Genomic DNA, 23,816 nt, shown 5'->3' on the forward strand with positions numbered 1-23,816 from the left:
TCAGTCAAATGATGGAGGAACAATTCGGGCATAGAGGAGAATTAGAATATGATGATGGATTATTTCAACAATTGGAAGAGATTAATCAACCCCCTGATTATATTGTGAAGGCTCTTCAAAACAATGAATATTCAGCAGATTCAAAAACCAAAGCAGGACTCATTCCAACAGAACAACCAGCAATATTTCATCTTGTTCAGAAAAAGGGATTGATATTTATTGATGAATTAAGGTTCTTGAGTTCTGCTCAACCCCCTGTTAAACTAACTCCGAGATTAATGTTTCTTCTAACAAAAGATGGAAAACAAGGTTCAACTGTGAGGGATGAATCAAAGTATTTTGATAAACCATTGGATATGAAAAATAAGGATGATAGATTATATATTGATCTGCTGGACTCTTAATTATAGGGTTCGTCTATTTGGTAAAAGTAGGAAGAATGAGAAGGAGAAACACATTATTCAGGCTTTAAGTAGCCTTGGTTCATGTGTTACTTTTCTTCCAAATAACCCATCACAATTAGTTAATAGACTGTTATTGCTGTTAGGTAGTAAGAAGGCTGGAAATAACAATTGTTTTAATGAAGCATCAGCCATTTTTTTTTCCAGTTGATGAACATGAAAATAATTAATAAATGTCAATACAAAGACATTTTATCCCATATTAAATAAGATGAGAAGCACAATCCTTAGTTTTAATTTCAAAACAAGCAACCACACATCTTCATTCCCATACCCACCACAACTTGACGCAACAAAAGAATACGAGGTGTCTTTATTGTCCATGGAAACTTAAAATACCTTATTTAATATCACCGAGAAAAACAACAAGTTTAGTTATAATCCAGGAAGTAGATACAAAACGATAACTGTTTCATCCGGAGCATATGAGATTTCTCAAATATCTTCCGAAATTGCTCGTCTTATGAAAGAACAGGGCGATGAACCAAAAAATATTGTTATAGATATTCAAAAACATTTCTTCAAAATCAATGATTAAAACTTTAAAACAACTACAAGGTTGATTTCACAATTAATAATTCATTTAAAGAGTTATTGGGTTTCTCCTCAAAAAAGACTGAAACTAATGGGACGTTTTACAGTGATAATGTCATTCAAATATCCTCAGGAATAAATTCGGTATTAATTCACTGTGATTTGATTAATGGTGCTTATAATAATGGCATAAGAACAAATACAATATTTTCATTCAGTGCATACTCAACCCCAATTGGTTAGAAATTCAATATGGAACCAAAAAATCTGGTTTATCTACCTGTGTCAGGAAAAACCATTTACAGAGTAAAGTTTAGGATAACCGACCAAGATAATCGCATGATTTCTTTTAATGGAGAAATTATATCCATCAGAATTCACCTACGTGAAGTTTTCCAATAAATAAATATGATGGTTATTGTGAGGAAACACGAGTTGGGAAAATATAAAATAATTACAGGAAATGGGATGTTCCTTTCCCCATACTACAAGAGTGAAGGTATGTATCTTGGTGAAGGATACTATAAACCTAAAGGCCCGGTCACACCTTGACGTTTTAGCCAGCGATGGCAACGTATTAAAATGTATGTAAAACGCTGGCTTACGTTGAACTTTTGATGTTTTTTTTTAAAGATTCGGACATATTCATAGCGACTTGGTCTTATGTATAACGCATTGGTAACGGACACAGAACGTTTCGTTGTGTTATAGATAACTTATACCAACGAATGCTGAACCTGTTGTCGGCCTACACAACCGATGCCCAACGATAGTCTAACTCAGGCATAGCGCGTTGCACGCATCGCCGACGATGTCGTGGCGTAGCCTATTAAAAGGCTGACATACAACGATTCAAATCATAACTGCCGTAGAAATGGAAGGGTCAAAATCGCGGTCACACCTTGGCGATCTTGCCAGCATATGCCGACGTAACAAAAAGTGTGTCTAAAACGTTGGGGCACGTCGAATACGGTATGGGTAAGTTTGGTATGCGCGAGTAGAACGCTAAATACGCTATCATACGTCGTAGTAAGTAGAGTACGTCAAGAAATTTTGAACATGTTCAAAATTTTACGACGTACTCGGCGTATGACACACGTTCGCATGCGATGAGGATAAGTTTTACACACGATATGTGGACGCTTACACACGTCCACAAAGGCTACTTATAAGCTACTCATAAGTCGAAACACGTCGCGGTAATGTCATTTTTACGCGAAACTTATTTCTAACTTATGTTTGACGTGCTTTGAACCAATTCTTTACGTAGCCCCAACACACATCGACGTATGTAGACGTATTCCAATGACGTCTTCCGGTCGACAAAAAAAATAAATGAACATGTTTCTAGCTTACAACTGCCATATAAAGACGTGTTCCCAGCGGTTTTGTGAATTGGTATTTAAAAATGGTGTTCATAAAAGGGGAACCCAACAGTGTTTTCGAGTCCTTTTTGAGTCGATGTCCATGTCAGCAGTAACAGTATCAGTATCAGTATTACTATTAGTATTAGTATTAGTAGTAGTTTGTTCATGTTGGCAGTAGTAGGTGGGTGTGAGGGGGAGGGTGTGGGTTATGATGGATCGTCCTTGCGTCCGCGTGTCCACGGGTAGGTTCATAGGCTGCCACTCAACGATTTAAATGGCTGCATCTCCACTATTGAAAGTAGACGCTTGCGCTCAACAATTGGATTTTTTTTACACTCAACGACTTTTAAACGGTACCACTCAGCTAGTTTCATTGTTTACAATGAACGATTTAAATTGCTGTCACTCGCCTCTGTTTTTTTTTTGTTTTTTTTTTTTGGCGCTGGGGTTTGGAAATTTGAAACGTTTCTTCTGAACGTGTTAAAACGCTCAAACTCGACTATTTTAAATAGACGCTGCCGATGGACAATTGGAATCATAGCCAAGCTAGACATCGAAGTGTGAACATCCTCGTCATGCCGAAGAAAAGTTTGAAGAATGCTGCAAATAAGTGTCCTGGCCATGGCCGTGGACGCTGACACAAGGACGATCCATTATACCGACGTCTTTCAGCCTATGAGTAACTTAAAAGTAACGTCTGTCGACGTGTGGCAACGATCGCGTAACGTGCCAACAACACGTTAATCATAGGTAGGAAATAAGTTTCGGGTACTCTAAACACTACCTCGGCGTGTCTCAACTTATGATTAACTTACAAGTAGCATGTGTTGACGTCTGTCAACGATCGCAGACCGTGCCTACAACTTATGGCCAGTGTAGCGGAACGTGTGAGTCATACGCCGGCATACGTCGTGAAATTTCAAGCATGAAAAAATTTGAGGACAACCGAAAAGTACAACGTTTAAAGCCAACGTACAACGACGTATGGCAACGTACTACGACGTATGCCAGCGTGCTCTCAATGTTATCAAAACTTACCCATAACGTATTCAACGTGTGCCAGCGTTTTAGAAAAAAAATTTAAAAATCGGCATACGTTGGCTAAAACGTCAAGGTGTGACCGGGCCTTAAGAGACAAAGGAGTGCCGGACATCAATTTAGAAAATAAGGAGATGGGTATCGGTTCAACTATTCTTAAATATAAAGACCTAATTTTTTCAACTGCTTCTGCTGTGGGAAATGTAGTGGGTGCTACAAAGAGTATAAAAGATGCCCAAAAGGAATCTCATAAATTGCAAGCAATAAAAGAAATTAAGTAAGGCACAACTCAGTTGTCTCCCCAAGAACGACAGAAAATAATTCAAATACTTGGGTCAGGATTTCAAAAGTTTTAACATCTTTTTTCCTCAATAAATACAAGTATGGAAGCAATTGGAGGTATCTATGATTTGAATGATGCCATTGTCATCTCAAACTCCACTAAAAAAGAAGACTACTTCAAGGTAAATGCCATAACTGGAACAGACTGGAATACAAATAGAACAAAAAGTTTTGAAATAAATAATCAACAAACTTATTTGAATCTAGCCAAAAGTTTCTTGTTGTGTAAATTTAAATTCACGAAGGCTGAGAATACCACAAATGCGACACTCGTAAATGATTTCTTCTGGAAAATGTTTGATGGTGTTGGTTTGTATATTGGAACATAAGAAGTTGAAGCGGTTGATTTTGTCTCTGCTACATCTGAAATGATGAAATTTACACTATATTCATTTCGCGATAGAATGGGAAAGGGGGCTGTCGAAGGTTTTATTCCTGATATGGCAACGGGAACAAACACGGACCCTGGATATAGTCAAAGGAAAGGAATGTATAATGATGATACAAAAACAGGTAATAGTTTTACTGTGGCAGTTCCTCTTCAAGGTATATTTGGATTTTGTGATCATGATAAAGTTCTGTATGGTCTTAAAATTAGATTTCAACTGCAAAGGAATGATAATGAAAATAGATTGCTTTTTGGTGTGGCTAATGCTTTTGCTGCTCAGAATAAATTTCTAATTGATGAAATTAGTTGGTATATTCATGAATATACTCCTAAACTTAAAACAGAAGAGATGTTGAATTGAAGACTTAACTCAAAGAAGCCACCCAATGTATCACACCTTAAAAGAAGATGCCAACACGTTAAACTGGACCAAACCACTTACACGTGGAATTTGGGTGTTCTGGAAGGAAAGCCACGATATCTGTGGCTCATTTAAAAAAAAAAACCAGATGATGATACTGCTACTGATAAGAATAATGCATTGAGTGATAATGCTAAGGTGAAACAACGTCGCGTTTCTCTAGATGGAACATTTTATCCACAAGAGAGATTGGAAATTAATTGGGGAAAAAAATGATTATGCTGAAGCATACAAGTCTTAAGGCCCTGTCACACCTTTACGTTTTAGCCAGCGTATGGCAAGGTCTCAAAATGTTTGTAAAACGCTGGTGTACGCTGAACTATTGATGTTTTTTAAGTTTTGGGCATATTATAAGGTGTTGGACGTATGCATAACGTATTAGTAACATACACAGAACGTTTCAAGCACATATAGATACCTTATATCAACAAATGCTGAGTGTGTTGTCGGCGTTCACAACCTATGCCCAACGATGGTCTAACTTATGCATAGCGCGGCAGCGTATCGCCAACGATCATGTGGCGTAGGCAATTAATAGGCTACGGCTCGCGATTCAAATCATAACCGCACTACACATCAATGTGTGAAGCCGCTGTCACACCTTGACGTTTTAGCCAGCGTATGCCGACGTATGAAAAATTTGCCGAACCAAGCTGGCACACGTCGAATACGTTATGGGTAAGTTTTGTATACGTTAAGAGCACGCTGGCATATGTCGTAGTATGGTGGCATAAGTCGTCATACGCCGAGTACGTCGAAATTTTCAGCATGTTGAAAATTTCTTGACGTACTCGACGTATGACACACATTCCGCATACGCTGGCATAAGTTGTAAGCATGCTACGCGATCATTGACGCACTTCGACACATGTTACTTGTACGTTACTCATAAGTCGAAACACGTCAATGTAATGGTTAGCGTCAGTGTTCCACACTCCCTGGTTTTTTTTTCCCCCTTCGGTATGACGGTGATGTTGACACTTTGATTTCTAGTGTAGTTATGAATTAAATCGTTGAGCGGCAGCCTATTAATTGTATTACATTATAACTGCACGTGTGGCAACGATCGTGTAACCTGCCTACAACACGTTACTCAGAGGTTAGAAATAAGTTTCGGGTACGCTAAACATTACCTCGACGTGTTTCGACTTATGAGTAACTTACAAGTAACGTGTGTTAACGATCGCCTAACGTGCCTACAACTTATGGCCAGCATTATGCGGAACGTGTGAGTCGTACGCTGGCATACGTCAAAAAATTTCAAGCATGGAAAATTTGTCTAACAGCTCGGCGTACTACGACGTATGCCAGCGTACAAAGATGTATGCCAGCGCACTACGACGTATGCCAGCATACTAAGACGTATGCCAGCGTGCTCTTAACGTATACAAACTTACCCATAACTTATTCGACGTGTGCCAGCGTTTTAGCCAAATTTTGCATACGTCAGGCATACGCTGGCTAAATCATCAAGGTGTGACAGGGCCTTTACCAAAAGGTGTGTGAAAGCATTGGAAATAAAGAACCCATTTTGGATATGACAGCATTTAAAAGTCTGCATACAATCTATGCGATTGACCTAAGTGCTCAAAAGGAAACTATAAAGTCTAATCGAGTGGATACTTGCCTATACATTGAAAGAGGAGTGAGTGAAGAAGTTGATACATATTGTTTGCTTTTGGAAGAAACAGAATTACAGATTAATACAGATAATAGTGTTATGATTAGTCTCACATAATTTTTTGATAAATAAATGAGTAGTAAGGTGCCAACTGGAGTATATGTTAATCAAATCAATCTTCATAAACTATCATCTTGTATTCAAAATCAAAAGCCTTGTATGATTAACATTAATACAATTCAGAGAAAAGAAGCAGTAAGAATTGATGTTTTGCTCACAAGAGAACAGGTGAAAATCTTGAAATATACTGGCTCACTTAAAATTAAAATGTCAAAACCAATGTTGAAGAAATATTCAATAAGAGAGACGAGTGGAGGATTTCTCCCATTTCTAATTCCTTTATTTGCTGGTTTAAGTGCGGCTGGAGCATTGAAGGGTGGTATTTCAGCAGCAGTGAAAACTGCCAACGCAAGGAAGGCTCAACTCCGGGCTCAAAAAGAATTGGAAAGACATAACAAAGAGTTAGAGAAACAAATTAGTGGAAGTTGTGTAATTGTCGATTTTGCTGAAAAACTTGAAAGTCTGCCTGATAAAGCGAGATTGTTAGTTGGAGATATGCTTTCTTCTATCTCACAAGCAGGTGTAAAATTAACTCAAAGGTGTAATGGATTATATCTTTCTAATAAATAAATGAGCATTGATGAGTGGTTTACAGAATTTGGAAAGAATACAACATCAAATTTAGAATTTGGCAAATATTGTAAGAAATTAAAAATTCATAATGTGGTTATTTGTATGAGAGATGAATTAACAAACGTGTCTAAACATACAAAGAATATTGTTATAAACTTAGAAGATAATAATGGGAACGGTTCTCATTGGGTTTGTATTTTTAATAGTCAAGACAAATATTATTTTGATAGTTTTGGTCTTCCACCACCTGTTGAAGTAATAAAATTCTTACAGAATGGTGTTTATCAAACATTTCAAGTCAAAGAATTCAATTCCAAGTGTTGTGGTCAATTATGTCCATATGTGTTATTTCAACTCAACAAAAATAATTTTTTTAATGACATTATTTTTAACCTAATATATCTCCACTTAAATTTTATCTCCACTTATGTTGGTGAAAATCATTCTATCCTTGGTGTATCCCAAGAACTGGATATTGATTTATCAAATTATTACACAAAGGCACAGGCTGAACGACAGAAATATAAGTATAGCAAAAAATATTAATTTGAAAAATGCTTATAAATCAATAAATTATCCAAGCCCGACTGACGCGAATGACTTGGTGAGATTAAGTGATTTATCACAATATATATCCTTAAATAAAACGGCTGTGTATTCCAAAGATACATGACATGATTTAATCCCTTCATGATTCCATCCCTACATGAATCCATCCCCTCATGATTCCATCTCCACATGATTCCATCCCCACATGATTCCATCCCCACATGATTCCATCCCCACATGATTCCATCCCCACATGATTCCATCCCCACATGATTCCATCCCCACATGATTCCATCCCGTCATGATTCCATCCCCTCATGATTCCATCCCCAAATGATTCCATCCCCACATGATTCCATCCCCACATGATTCCATCCCCACATGATTCCATCCCCACATGATTCCATCCCCACATGATTCCATCCCCTCATGATTCCATCCCCACATGATTCCATCTCTTCATGATTCCATCCCTTCATGATTCCATGATTCCGTGTGTGTGTGTGTGTGTGTGTGTGTGTGTGTGTGTGTGTGTGTGTGTGTGCGTGCGTGCGTGCGTGCGTGCGTGCGTGCGTGCGTGTATCCACATGTTCGATCGGTTGTTATTTCTATTTCATTAGAATTTCTAACAGCCTCAAAACATTTAAACATAACATCAATAGTAATCATTTTTTCTCCCCCCCTCCCCCCCCCCCCACCGAGCAAGCTAAACACCCTGTCATATCACACCTGCTGTTACTAAATTTGCTTCACCTATTTATCATTTCACTTCCCTGTCTCCACAGGAAGTGCAGGGTTACCTGGCAGTAATGGCACACCTGGTAGACGTGGCGCAAAAGGAGATCAAGGTTCCTCAGACCCTCGTGTTCCGGGTAGACCGGGAGAGAAAGGTGAAGATCCATTCATTTTTGTGTGGGGTTATTTCTTTATTTTGTCAATTTCAAAAAACAGTAAAGCATTTGTTTTCTCTTCTATTTGTAGTAGTAGTAGTAGTAGTAGTTTATTCTACTATAAGTAATCATGAGAGTTGATAGAGGTTCCTACTAGACTGGCGGGAAAGTTCGCTTTGACTGTGATTGTCTCAGAATTGTCTATTTTTAGTGTGATTATCCTTGATGTGGGATCTGACGATAACATCTCATGATGGTGCATCTCATGAAAGGCACATTATATACCTGGACCTTAATATAGCAATTCCTAGCTGCTTCAAGTACAGTATCACCAAGTTGTACCTAATTTAACTGGAACATTTTTGTCTAATTTAAATTTGTACCTTGAATGTGTATTTTGTGAAAGTTATCTGTGCTTCTTTCCTGTGTGTATATGTATTTGGCCGACCCACCCATCCACCGCCAAACACCTCTCTCCCGGAATTGGCATATTTTAGTATGACTCGTAAAACCCCCTCCCAACGGGAGCAACACAACAACACATACACATGCACATCGAGAGAATCGAGGTCCTCCCTCACCCTGAACCTCCAGGACTTGCTTCCCTTGTACATTCAGTTACCTCAAACTCCTTGAATACAATTCATGCTTCTTTTAGCTTGAGATCTCCAGATATTTGCTGTCACTCATTACCTGGAGACTTACCTGCCTCCCTTTCTCCGTTTGGCCCATTCAGGTGATTTAGGGCCACCAGGAAGAGATGGACGCCCAGGTTTGCCCGGTACACCTGGAAAAGATGGATTTCCAGGTCTCCCAGGGATTCTTGGAATGAAGGTCAGATATTTAGAGGTCAAAATGGCGAGGTTCATGTTATAGTTTTAGATTCATTTTCAATATCTCAAGGCCCAGTCACACCTTGACGTTTTAGCCAGGAATGGCAACGTATAAAAATGCATGTAAAACGTTGGCGTACGCTGAAGTTTTTAGTTTTGTTTTTTTTTAAGTTTTGGTCGTATTCATAACGTGTTGATCGTATGCATAATGTATTAGTAACGTACACAGAACGTTTCGTTGTCTTATAGATAACTTATACCAACGAATGCTTAGCCTGTTGTCGGCGTTCACAACCTATGCCCAACGATAGTTTAACTTAGTCATAGCGCGCTGCACGTATCGCTGACGAACTCGTGGCGTTCTCTGTTAAAAACCTGCCACACGCAGATTTAAATCATAACCGCCTGAAAATTGGAAGTGTCAACATTGCAGTCACACCTTGACGATTTAGCCAGCGTATGCTGACCTATGAAAAATGTGTCTAAAACGCTGGGACACGTCGAATACGGTATGGGTAAGTTGTGTATACGTTAGGAGCATGATGAAAAGCAATGAAGTACCCGAGCATATTACGTGGTACGTCTAGTACGTCGTGAAATTTCAAGCATGCTGAAAATTTTACGACGTACTCGACATATGGCTCACAAGTTCCACATACGCTGGCATAAGTTCTCGGCACGCTCCGCAATCATTTACACACGTCAGCCACACGTTACTTGTAAGTTACTCATAAGTCGAAACATGTCGAGGTAATGTTTAGCATACCCGAAACTTAATTTTTAACCTACGAGTAACGTGCTTTGAACCTATTAGTAGCGTGCTTTGAACCTATGAGTAGCGTGCTTTGAACCTATGTGTAACGTATCTCAAATGCACATTGGTGTATGTAGACGAATTTGATTGACGTCTTCCGGACGACCCCAGAACTTACTGAACGTGTTTCTAACTTACAGCTACCGTATAATGGCGTATTGGCAGCGTTTAGGGGAATTGGTATATACAAATGGGCTTCACAAGAGGAACCCGTCAGTGTTCCAGACTCCATGTTGAGTAGATGTCAATGTCAGTAGCAGTAGCAGTGGCAGTCGCAGTAGTAGTAGTAGTAGTAGTAGTAGTAGTAGTAGTAGTAGTAGTCCGAGAGAATTTAGTGATGTCGATGTTATTAGTAGTAGTAGTAGTAGTTCGAGAGAATTTAGTGATATCGATGTTAGTAGTAGTAGTAGTAGTTAGAGAGAATTTAGTGATGTCGATGTTGGTGGTAGTAGTAGTAGTAGTAGTAGTAGTAGTAGTAGTTGTTGTTCGAGAGAATTTAGTAGTAGTACTTTCAAGTAACGTGTTGCAAAGTGTGAACAACGTTCGTGTAGCGTGCTTACAAAACGTTACTCATAGGTTAGAAATAAGTTTCGGGTATGCTAAACATTACCTCGACGTGTTTCGACTTGTGAGTAACTTACAAGTAACGTGTTTCAACGTGTGTCAACGATCGCATAACGTGCCTACAACTTATGGCCAGCGTAGCGGAACGTGTGAGTCATACGCCGGCATACGTTGTAAAATTTCAAGCATGAAAAAATTCGAGGAAAACCCAAAAGTTCAACGTTTAAAGCCAGCGTACAGCGACGTATTGCAGTGTTTTTCAGCGTGCTCTCAATGTTATCAAAACTTACCCATAACGTAATCGATGTGTCCCAGCGTTTTAGACAAATTTTCCAAAATACGGCATAAGCTGGCTAAAACGTCAAGGTGTGACTGGGCCTTCAGTGCAGCAATATTTTTTTACAGTAGATCGTCAGATTTCTACCAATTAGCAAATCTCTACTTTTTAACCTCACAATTGACACGTTTGGAGTTTAACACTCAGTTTCACAATCCTGAATGGGTGTAATCTCCCGCAATGAAGCTCTGAATTCATGAGACTATCACTTTCACAGTGCAGACAGGTCGGTGGTCTTTCTGTCTTCTACCGCCTTCTTTCTGGTCTTGAACCTTCTGCTCCTTCCGTGTTCCCCTCCCCCCAAGGTTTCTGCAGGGCACACATGGTCCACCAGCAACCCCCTTCTGGTGAAACTCCCAAAATCCAGAATAACAACTTCCACATTCTCTTCAATGTCATTCCTTCCTCCAGGTCTTCAAGACAGCTGTTCACTCCCATCCAATTTATACGATAATTAACCCCCCTCCCCCCCCCCCCGAAACCCACTTCATTCCAAATTTCCAGTTTTTTCTTCCTGAGAGTTTCCTTCTGCATCGATCTTCTCCACCCCATAGTCCTTCCACACCCCTCAAGTACTGTTATTGTTACCCACCTCCCTTATTCTTACCCACCTCCCTTATTTGTCTGTCTCCCTATATGTTGTTCCTCAACCCTGCTTTGTGTGTTCTTTGCACCTCTCTTTCTACTCTTCCTTTTGTTATGTTTCCTGATCTGTTCTGTGTTCTAGCTCCGACAAGAGCCTTGACTTTGTGTGGATAAAAAAGTCGTGCAATTTTTTTTTTTTTTTTTTGCATGAGCCTGCTTGTTGAATTAAAAAAATATATTATTCAGTCCCACACTGGTATTTCTTATTTTGTAACACAAATTGTATTCAGCAAGCTACACAGCTTTCTCTTGCTTCAAATTGGTTTGATTAATTGATTATTTCACCTGATGTAAGTGCATGGTTTGCATACATTTTAAGAGTACTATCATAAACGAGTTTAAATCTAACCTGGAAAAGAGATGGAAGAATGACCTTCTGAAGTATGACCCAACATCCCACCACAAGCAAAGTGTACAGATGATAGGAACAACAGAATGAAGACTGAAGAATCCTGGATCAACTTCAACTTCAACTCAAGCTCTGTACTCAGTTAAGTGTTTATTGCATTCCCCATTTTCCTCTTTGGATTGACATTGCATGATGTTTGTGTCTCAACAGGGTGAGCGTGGTGTGGGATTGCCTGGTCTTCCTGGATTACATGGCCCACCTGGCCTGGATGGTGTTCCAGGAGAGAAGGGAGAGTCTGGGATTCCAGGGACACCTGGACTTCCTGGGCAGCCAGGGATTGACGGAGTACTTGGTCAAAAAGGTTTGTTTGTTCATCTATTTAAAGAGAAAATACCTGCACAGTAAATAAACTGAGAGTTCGTGGTTCACATGCATTTTAAGAGTCTAAAAGCATCACAATGAGACTTGACATATTGAATCTTTGATATGCAGGTTCTCAAGGATTTCCAGGTCCTCCAGGTCTTCCAGGGCTATCAGGACAGCAAGGAAAAGGTCTACCAGGACCACCTGGACCTCGTGGTACTCGTGGACCTCCCGGTTCTGATGGTGAGGCTCATAATATTGTTATTGTTTGACTATATCATTGTATTTTGGTGGAAATCAAGTCAGTCATTATGGGCAACTTCCAAAGGTTCCCACTTCCCAAAATACATTCTTGCATGCACAATTCTTGTATTTTTTTTGTTTTTAATGAAGTAGGGGTTGGAGTGGGTAGTTAAGGGTGGAAGTAGTGTTGCCCTTTGAGTTGGGTTGGCTGGTTCATGTTTACATCTGAACCCCTGGCTCATGATGCGTGAGAAGCCAGTTTCAAATGCCCTATGTCAAAAGTGTTTGTTTGTATGTTGACTTCTGTTGTCCTCCTCGTTCATGTAAAAATACAATGATTGGTGAATATTGATGTCTTTGCCCTGCAAGTAATTTATGGACATGTTCCTCGATGAGATACAGACAACTGTAAAAGAAGATGGAAATTATTTGAGGAAGACTCCACAATGCATTTTATTCTTCGTAATGTCTAAGAAGAATCCATGAGTACAATAGCTTTCTTCTTCCCCTTCTCTTCCCTTTATAAGGGGTATGGTCCAATGGTATCAATCTTGAGCACGATAATTCTCGACTACCCTGTGTCCCCAGGAAGTCAACATTCTCCACTTTCCAGCCACCCATACCTTATTGATATACCTCCTCACACAGTCTTACAATCTCAACCATGGTCTGCCTATTTTCCTCCAAACTTGCTCCCTCAACCTATGTGCTCTCTTTGCCATTCTCACTTCCTCCATCTGCATCAAGTGGCCAACCCACTTCACTGTTTCACTCCGGTCACTGTTTCCACCCAGATACTCAAATTAATGTCCCTGTCTGATCTCCTTCCCCTCTAACCTGATATTCATTAATATTCTCTGCTACCCAATCCAAATCACCTCAGTCTTCTCCATACTCATCTTCAATCCATGCTTCCTTCCACTCCCCCAGTATCTACTGCATCTCCCACTTACTCTCTGCCACAACAGCCATATGGTCTGCATGCAACATCCTCCCCAGAATACCCTTCCTTTTTAGCTTGCCTGTTCGAAGAACAGAGAGCTATAGCAATACCCCCGGTGTGAGCGTGAGCGTCAGCGTGAAAATGTTAAAGTTTTTGGTGCAAGTTATTTAGAAGCTTGCCATTCATTTAGTGTGTACTAAGATGCCGATATTTGGCATGGAGGTTCCTTTGGGGTATATTATTGATGTGGTGAAGTTGAAATTAAAAAATAATTTCAAATGTTTTAAATTTTTGACCTGTTTTGAACTTAACTTTTTGTAGCACATCAACGTTAAAGTTTTTGGTGCAAGTTTTTTTTAGAAGCTTGCCATTTATTTAATATGTGTACTTGGATGCTGATATTTGGCATGGAGGTTCCTTTGGGGTATACTATTGGTGTAGTAAAGTTGAAATTAACAAATGATTAAAAAAAATTTTTAATTTCAACCTAAGATTGTGTCAAAGCCACCCAATGCTCACCTGTTTTTCGTTTTCTAGACTAGACACTTGCCATTCATTTAATATGTGTACTAGTTTACTGATTACAATATACAAATACATATATTGCTTTAAAATTATTTGGATCAGACTTCACTGCAATGCTTTATAAAAAATATTATTAGACTTGTCTTTTAAAAACGATAAATGTATATACAGGTGAGCATTGGTGGCTTTGACACCAACTCTCTGGTTTACCCGCCTGCTTACCAGCTTCATCACCATGATAAGCTTATGAATGGGCTGAGAGAGCTTCCCTGCCTAAAACCTATGTTCATGCTGAACTCTTCCAACATCCTAGGACCAACCAAGACTCTTCCCTTCGCTCCATTGTACATCCCTTCCACCAACCTATCTTCTGTTTCTGGCACTCCTGTCCATCTCAGTGTTGCCATCACCATCTCTCTTGGGACAGTGTCATAGGCCTTCTCCAGGTCCACAAATCCCAATGCCATTTCAGCTTGCTCCTCCAACCTCTTCTTCACCAGATGTCTCAGCATGAACATCCCATGTGTCATCCCCCTACCCTTTCTAAAAACCCCTGTTGCTCTTCTCCAATCTCCATCTCCGCACTCTTCTTCATACTCCCATCCAGAATCCTCTCCAGCACCTTCATCACAATCACAAAACTAGAAAGTTGTGATTGGAGATCACTGATGCTTCCCGTTATAGCCAACTCGTAATATTAGCCAATCGATAGCACTTGAAACTATGCCTCATAATGAAACGAATGTAATATTTTACAATTAAACAGGATCCATAAGTGAAAATGAACTTCTTTTTTTCTGTGTTCGAGGTCAAAATCGAATGGTAAAGGTCATTGTAATATAGATCTGCCACAAATTACAAATGTGGTTGATAAAAAGTGAACACTTATGTTCAAACAAAAATTTACAATGAATCATGTGGCTCGGTGGTCTTGGGGAATGATTCTTACTTTGGGTGTGAGAGTTCCTGGGTTTGAATCCTGGCCAAGCCCAATTAAGCTTTTTGGACTTGTTCTTGAAATAGTGTGACACAGATGACACCAAGGCTACACACTTAACACCTCCCTCCAGGAATCATAAAAAGTGCAACAAAACAGCTTGAAAGCTTAACCATTAAGTACAAACATGTGTAGAAAGTGTGTGTTGGGGGGTGTCATACAAAGTCCTTCCTTGGCACAGCTTAACGCCTATCCACATACAAGGCCTTCATCCACAGCTTCATGGAGTACTGCTCTCCCCTCTGGGCTGGTGCCCATGCCTTAAGCCTTGCTCAACTTAATGCCATGGCAATCTAGGCCTTCAGGATTATTGGAATCTCCTGTGATGAAGCTGATTCTGTGAGCATATCACTTTACCATCTCAGACAGGTCGATGGTCTCTGTCTTATACCTCCTTTCTGGTCTTGCACCCTTTGCTTTTTCTATGCTTTGTATCCTTCCCTCTCCCCCCCAACCCCATCCCAAGGTTTCTGCAGGCACACACAGTCCACCATATCTAGAATCACTGCTCACCTCCACTCATTTGTTCCTCTTTTTTTTTCTGGCCCATGGAACCAACTTCCACATTCTCTTCAATCTCATTCTTCTCTCCAGGTCTTCAAGACAGCTGCTTACCACCATCTCAGATCGTCCCACTTCCAAAGCCATGGTCTTTTGAACCCCCGTTAACTCTCCAACCATTTGTTGTGTTGTATCCTGATCCGTTCAGTCTTCTGGCTCTTCCACAAGCCTTGACTGTATACAATTTTCTGTTTTTTATCAGCAGCACTGTATGAAGGCTAGTAGATCCAATTTGAGCTTGTAACTTCATAATCATTTGCCCAATGCCTTTATTCATAATTGACTTTAGCAAACCACCATCAAAAACTTTCAAACAAATTTATTTTGTCCCTCAACCCCAAGGCCTCCCAGGAAACATTGGGGAAAAAGGCAACCGTGGTGTTCCGGGCATTGGCCTTCCTGGACTACCGGGGCCGAAGGGAGTCCAGGGATTTCTTGGGGTACAGGGGCAGCTGGGAGAACCTGGAGTCTCTGGCAAACCAGGAAGTGATGGGTTACCTGGCGTAGACGGTAAGTTAAGTCTCTGTGTTGAATACTGAAACACATCCTGCTTCCACTTGTCTTGTAAACGTATTATTGTGTAACCATAGATGTTAATATTGAAATGTCGTATAACCTTCAATTCTATGAATGATACTTTTTAGGAGAAAAAGGCTCAATGGGGATCATGGGAACACCAGGCCCAAGTGGGGCACAAGGTCCTCCTGGGGTTCGTGGCTTGATGGGAATGAAAGGTAAGCCAGCCAGCCTGGTGTGCAAAACATCAAATAACAGGCTTTTTGTCACTAACATGTCTGAAAATATTGGTGTGCACCATATAAATTTTATGTTTACATTGTTTATTTTGCTATTATTGAGAGGAATTAGAAGTGAAAAGTTTTTTTTTTTTAATATATTTTGGTGTTTTCAGGTGTTTTTTGTGTACAAAGTCGAGACTCATGTAAGAGCTTGAACACAGAATGGACTAAAAAAATAACAAAACATGAACATTGTGGAAAGGTGGGAAACACACCGACAGACAGGTAGAGTGAAACAACAGAGAAATGCTTGGAGGAAGAATGGGGAGGATGAAGAATTCGATTAAAGGGAGGGGGAGGGGAACACGGGGGGGGGGTAAACAACCTGGGATTACAAAACAAGCTCAAACACAATAAAAGGAAAAACTAGGAATGAAACAGAAATGGAACAAAAAAAAGAAAAAAATAAGAGGGTGAGGGAGAGGGGGGACACAATAACCTGGAAAGAAAGGGGTGGGCTTGGGGAGGATTAATGAAGGTAGAAAAGATCACGAGATTTATGAGGATTGAAAGACATAAATCCAAATGTTAAACCAGCATGTCATTCTATCAAGGTCTGCATAGAGGGAAGAGGCTGCTGCCGGCCTATCTGAAGGGTAGGAGGGGGACTCATCAGCAAAGAGGTAAAGAGGATATTCCAGAGGATAGGAAACATCATTGATTGAGATTAAGAACAGAATGAGGTCCAATACACTGCCTTTTAGCACTCCAGTCTTGACAGGAAGAAGAGACGAGAGGATCCCACTCAGAGCTGCTTGCCGACTATGATAGTGGAGGACGTGAAAGTCATCATCTCTGGCTATTCTCAGAGAGCTGCCTCACTGCTGGTTATTCTGGCAGTTCACTCAGACAGAATGGCAGGGTCTGCAAGCAGCCATCTCTTCAGTGCTGATCTCCCATATCAACTGCCCCTGATGTTAACTCAGCCTTGGAATTCTCCCACATATACCTGCGCTCTCTCATGCACATATTCATCCCATCTTATTTTCAATTATCCTACCCTTCTTCCTGCCCATGGTGCACTGAATGCTGTGGTGCGGCAGTTGCTTGATTCCTGGAAGGCTAATCCGACCAAAGGCAATCTTAGTGCAGTCCAAAAAGTCCGCAACAAGTGTGTGTGTCCACTCTCTGGAGAGCCAGAAAACAACATCTGTCCAACCTCAAAAATGAACTTTCAAACTTGCCTTCCTCCTTTAAAACCTCGTTATGCCTTGGTAATGCCTGTTTCTGGAGTATGCTCCCCTTCTATCCCTTCCCTCTCTTCAAATGACACAACAACAGACTCTGCTCGTGAGAAGGCTGAATGCTTCAATTCTGTATTTGCTTCCAAATCTTGTGTCCCCAATCCATCCTTTCCTGCCATTCCAAACTGCTCCTGGACATTGTCTTTTGCACCTGAAAAGGTGGAGAGAGGGTCTTTCAACCCTCAACTCTGACTCTGCTACTGGACTGGACAGCATCAGCTCACGTGCCTAAAATCCTGCTCTACTGCTTTTGCACATCCTCTTTCTGCCCTTTTCACCATGCCATTTGTGCTCGATCATCTTCCATCTGCTTGGAAATCTGCCAACATCAATGTATTACATAAAAAGGTGCAAAAACTGATCCCCTTAATGACAGACCGATCAGCTTACTTCCAATCATCAGCAAGGTCATGGAATCCCTCATCGCAGTTGAAATGAAGTCCTTCCTTTTCTCCAACAACCTCATCTCGGATCATCAATTTGAATTGAAACCCATTTGGATTGCTTCTATTTTTCAATGGATGGAGGCCCTCAATGTCAGACATGCAATCAGGGCCATCTTTCTGGACATTTCTTGAGCTTTCAATACAGTTTATGGCACCTTGCCTTACTCCCAAAACTCTCTACCTATGGCAGCCAAGGCCAGCTCCACACATGGCTTACGTACTTCTTTCACTCTTGTACCCAATGTATGGAACTCAATGGAATCTAATCTCCTATCACTGTCAATACTGGAGTACCCCCAAGGCAGTGTTCTGGGCCCAGTCCTATTCCTGATCTTCATAAATGATCCCTCTGAATCGCTGGAAAATCCTCCACCCTCTGCTGTGACATCCCTCATCCCTCATCCTTCAGACAGGAAGACAGTAGCCTCTTCCCCCTCTTCAGACCTTGACTAAATCACAAGATGGTCAAACACTTGGAATATGTCTTTCAGGCCTGATAAATCTCACACTCACTATCTCTTTCCGAAAGTACCATCTGGCAAACTCTCCTGTCTACCTTCTTAACAATCATCTTGAGAAAGTTTAGTCATTCAAACTCTCTCATCTCACTATCAGCCATGGATCTTTCTTGGGCAAACCACATTCCAAAGTTGGCCTTCAAAGCCAGCCACTGACTGGGCATACTCTGTCGTGTAAAGTCCTTCCTTGGCATGCCTGAACTCCTATCCACCTCCAAGGCCTTCATCTGCAGGTTGATGGGGGAAGTTCCTCTCCCCTTAGGGCTAGCTCTCCTGCCTCAAACCTTGCTCAGCTTGACACCATGGAAACCAAGGCCTTAAAGATTATTGGAATCTCTTGCGATGAAGTTATCTATGGGTCTATCATTTTGTCATCTCAGAGAAGTCGGTGGTCTCTTTCTCTTCTACTGCCTCCTTTCTGGTCTTGCACCCTCTGTGCTTTGTCACCCCCCCCCAGGTTTCTGCAGATCTCACATGGTCCACCATCAACCCCCTTTTGGTTAAACTATGTAATCCAGGATCACTGCTCACCTCCATTCATTCATTCCTATTTTCTCCCATCTGTGGAACCAATTTCCACATCCTCTTCAATCTCATTCTTCCCTCCAGGTCTTCAAGACAGCTGCTCACCACAATCTCAGATTGTCCCCAATCCACAACTATGATCTTTTCTACCTTTGTTACCCCCCCTCACATTACACCCCCCTCCCACCCAAGACCCCCTCCTTCCAAATTTCCAGTTTTCCCTCCTGAGAGTTTCCTTCTGTATCCATCTTGTCCACCTGATACATCCTCTCCTGCCACCCTTTCCTTCCCACACCCATTGTTTTTCCAAGTCTCCCTCAATCTTGGCCTTCAACTCTGCTATTGGTGTCACCCTCTCAACATCTCTACTGCTCATTTTGCATCCTGTTTGCGTCTTTTGCGTCCTGTTTTTGTCTGTTACATCCTGATGCGTTTAGTATACTAGCCCTTTTATAAGCCTCGACCATGTATACAAAAAATTACAAATATCCCTTCTCCCTGAGGGGTTTTTCCTCCTTGGACAAATGCCATGTTAAGGTGTATAATTCGCTTATCGTGACGTTCCGTGGAGCACCCCTACCAGAAGTAAAAAAATATTATAAACCCCAAACACATGTTGGTGATGCTCAAGCAATTATAGGGCAGCTTTTAAAACCTTTTAAAACAGATTCAACACGAAACTGAAAGGGAGGATATGCTTATCCCCTACCCCAGAGACTAACGGACCCCTGAGCCTAGATCTACTGTAATCTCTATACCCTCAGAGTGGATAATAATGACCCTTCCTGCTGCTCCTGTCGGGAGCAGGTGTACTCGTTAATTAAATGATGAATTTAATTCAGGTTAATGTGGATGTTAAGTGTAATTGAAGTAAATTGGATGCATTTGTTAGGCCTAAGTCACATTTGCTCTACGGCGAGGATACGGCGGCCGTATGCCCTCTGAATTGACAGAAACGTGCGGCGGCCGCAGAGTTTCTGCGGTGGCCTCAGGGTGGCCCTACGCCGTTTGGCTATCTTTTACAGGCCGTAGGGGTCGCCGTGGAATTGTAGCGTGGAGTTATAACTTTTTTCATTTCTACGTTCGCCGTAGCAATTCGACAAGCCGAAACAAAAGAACTGGTTAAAAAAAAACCCACTCGTTACCATCCTTCTGGCCACACGTTCGCCTTAGGACCCCCCTGTGGTCGCTTTGCAGGCACCTTGCGTCTGCCTTGAAAATTCTATGGCCGCCGCAGGAACGCCCTAAGGTCACCCACCGTGCGACATCAAATCAAAGACCGTACGGCACCCCCACGTTTTCAGACTCCACAATTTATAAATACGCCATGCGGCTCCCCAAAAAATAAAAACATATGTGACTGCTACATTGTGTGACCGTGGAAATACTGCGGCCGCCGTATAATTGCCAGTGGCTGTAGATTTTGTATACCCCACGGCCGCCGTGGCAAATGTGACTTAGGCCTTAAAGTAAGTAAATATATACAATGTTGTGCAAAAGTCTTCGACACATTCAGGATTTACAATATTTGGATGTTATGAGCATCACCAATTTACTCAAAGACTCCACTCGTGTTTTCGACTATTATAACAACATTGACTGTTGTTCATAGAGATTAGTTTGGGTGAGAAGAAAACAAGCTTGTCATTTAGTAATCTTTACTCAAAACGATACTTGAGCAGCTAATATGAAGTGTTGTAGCAGGGATTCCATCAGATTTACCAATCAATTCTAATCGATGGCTCATTGTCAGGTGTTCCTCTTTCCACATCCATAAAGCTAAAAGCCCGCTTTTCATACTGCAGAATAGAGATATATCAGGAGTTAATGTTAGTTTAAAACAAAATGGCTGAAATTTTAGTGAAAAAAAAACTCACCATGGAATTGTGTTTCTGCATAAAGAAGGAAAACATTGACTGCAATAGCTCACATCACTCTCTTTTTCAAGGTGTGGTATGTGAAGCACAACAAACAAGTACAGTTCAGAGAAATATAATCTGTAATTCACAAGCCCAGGTTTGAGATAACCAAAAGGCTGTCCAACAAGGATGAGCAATACTTAAAGATAATATGCTTAAGGAATAGAAAGAAGACAAGTATCGAATTGACAACAGAACTGGCAGAAGGCTCGGGTGTCGTTGTCCATCCATCAACAGTACAAAGGTAACTTTTGAAATGAGGACTTAAAGGATGTTTTGCAGTAAGAATAAAAATTTAAAATCTTTGTTAAGAGAATGGAATGACATGAAAAAATATGCAAAAGGACACAGAAATTGGACTGTGGAACAAAGGTCAAAGGTGCTCTGGACAGACCAGTCAGTTTTTTGGATCCAATCAAAGACAGTATGTGAGACGACAAAAAACTGAAGCTTTTAAAGGGCCTTGTTTGACGGCAACAATTAAGCATGGAGGGGGTTCAATTCAAGTTTATGAATGCATATCTAATGGTGTTGGAAAATTGCTGAAACTTGATGGTATATTGACTGCAGCAAAGCAGAAGCAAATGTTAATCCTTAATGCTATCCCCAGTGGTGCCATACCTATTGTTCCAAACTTAAACTCACAAGATAATGATCCAAAACACTCAGCTAGAATAATTAAAACTTATTTACAAAATAAAGAGGAAGCTGAAGTCCTTCAATGCATGGAATTGTCTCCTCAAAGTCCAGATCTCAATATCATTGAAGCTGTATGGGACTGTTTTCATAAAGAAAAAGTAAAAAAGAATCCCAACAACTTAGATAATCTTTGGAAGATCTTGAAAGAAGCAGGGATCATCACTCCACAAGGGTTTGTAACAAAATTATTTGGAATTGTCTCTCTGAATTTCAGTGGTTTTGAAGGAAAAGGGTGGACATGGACCATTAGTTTATATCAAGGTACATTGTGTTTTTATTTGGTTATTTAGAAGAAGGTTTTATTTTTCATAAATGTTTATTTGCATTGAACACAGTTTTAGTTTACGTATGCATCAGAGTAGAAAAATGCAAAATGTATAAGGCTTGTGTTCAGTGGTGTAGGACAATAAGATGAGGATGTGAGACAGATATGATGGGTCGAGTGGCCTCTTCCTTGTACTGCACATCCTTTTTTAAAGTTAGGGGTTTTTTATTTGGAAAATGGCTGTTAAATGGAACATTTGCACATTACTAAATTTCAAATGAATGTTGTCCTGCAACGAGTGAGTCCTCCATATTTTTCCGGTAGAGTTTTGAATTTCCAATGTGGAAAATGCGAGCCTTGTTCTTTCTTTGAGCCATATGTGGTAGGAAGCACATGAACAGAGACTCCAGTAATATATTGTTGCGAATTCGCGCCCGCCGGCGTGCGGACGGCCACGTCACTCAAATCGCGACCGCATCGCCCACCGGACGGACAATTCAGTCGTGACCCTCCGGGAACTATCGCCCGGAGCCAGTCACGGGTGGGCCTTTCGACCTCACCACAATCGTGCCAATCGGCCACCCACGTAGGATAGGGTTGTTCGCCAAACTCGACCTACCTAAGTACCCACGCGGATGGTAAACCGGGCGATCGTACCTCGCCGCAGGTCGACTCCGGACACGAGCCGCTTGGGCGGCCCGTTCCGTACTATCGGGATAACCGAGCGATGTTATCGTCGACCTCGACGGTTCAGATTATTTACCCGGGCGTTTTGCACCCACTACGAACCCTTTACGTGAAGCAGGATGGAGGGTCAATAAAGAAAAGACGAAGCGAAACGGGAAAACAGTTCACACAATGCACATTTATTTCCCGGCCCACGGAAAGCACATATATATACAGCCATACAATCAAAATGCACATACTGCAACCAAAACAAAAGCAACAGCGACGCAGAGTTACTACCGACTACGCGCACACACGGCAACACTTATACAGTTCTACTTTACAGACGGCGCCAACACACATTTACACAAAAGCAAAGGAAAGAAGCCACCCTCATATACAAGGGGGCAGACGGGCCTGTAGGCCAATTGTGCGCGTGACCTGGAGGAGTGGCCAGGTCCGCGATACCGGGGGGGTCCTACCCGCGTCCTCGTGACGCGTTGGCGGGCGAGCCGCAGATGTGGCCGCGTAGCTGTGCCCCGATTCCGTGGTCCTTGGTGCGTTTCGTTGGCACGACGTTTGGAGTGGGGTGGGAACGGGGCCCCTTTTGCACTATCTCAGCGCGGGGAAAAGGGGGAATTGTTGATGCCCTGGGGAAGGAGAATGGCTGGCTGGCTTGCATCCCGCGACGAGCAATCCCACACCGCGACCTCGTCGCCGACCGCCGTCCTTCTTGCCTCGGACCCGAGCTCCTTTGCCTCTTCCCGCAACTCTTCTCAGCCGACTCCAGAACCCAACTCTCTCGATGACACTCTCTTCCCCCGGCTCTCTTCCACTCTCCAACCAAAACTGACTCACTCTGCCATGATTCGCCTTGCGCTCGCCGTTTTATAGGCTGTCAGGAGCAGCTAATATGCAAATATTCGGATCAGGATGACCTCGGGGGCTGTTAGGGGGCGTGAACCTCCCCTGATCCTAGAATTTGCATATATCGATTTCACACAGACGCGCCTGGAGGCGGGGCCAAGCCGCACCGCGCTTGCCAATTGGATGGAGGAGAAGTGGGCGTGTAGCGTTCTTGATCCGAATTCTCCCTCGGAAAGGCCGCTATTTGCACTAGCGGCTCGGTGCGCTCGGCACCAATCTCCGAACGGGCGCGAGACAGCCCGACGTTCAGTGTTCACAGGTGGTGCGGGAATGGCCGTAGAAGGAGAGAGGTGAAGGTGGTGGAGGGCTTTCGGTGGTGGTTGATGGTTATG

At 41.7% G+C, this 23,816-nt stretch overlaps 1 protein-coding gene across 1 annotated transcript in view; it reads left to right on the forward strand.

Annotated features, from left to right (window-relative positions):
- The window catches only part of LOC147023628 (uncharacterized), a 244,871-nt gene that overhangs the window by 169,841 nt on the left and 51,214 nt on the right, over nt 1-23,816 (forward strand). Inside the window, exons 28-33 of the mRNA XM_085889230.1 lie at nt 8,200-8,304; nt 9,041-9,138; nt 12,057-12,207; nt 12,339-12,452; nt 15,821-15,988; nt 16,123-16,212. Coding sequence (XP_085745356.1) covers nt 8,200-8,304; nt 9,041-9,138; nt 12,057-12,207; nt 12,339-12,452; nt 15,821-15,988; nt 16,123-16,212 — 726 coding nt within the window. The remainder of the gene's footprint in view (nt 1-8,199; nt 8,305-9,040; nt 9,139-12,056; nt 12,208-12,338; nt 12,453-15,820; nt 15,989-16,122; nt 16,213-23,816) is intronic.

Source organism: Eptatretus burgeri, chromosome 7, assembly GCF_056783735.1.
Source record: "Eptatretus burgeri isolate ZD-2024b chromosome 7, Ebu_testis_v1, whole genome shotgun sequence".
In the NCBI taxonomy this organism is placed as follows: Eukaryota; Metazoa; Chordata; class Myxini; order Myxiniformes; family Myxinidae; genus Eptatretus; species Eptatretus burgeri.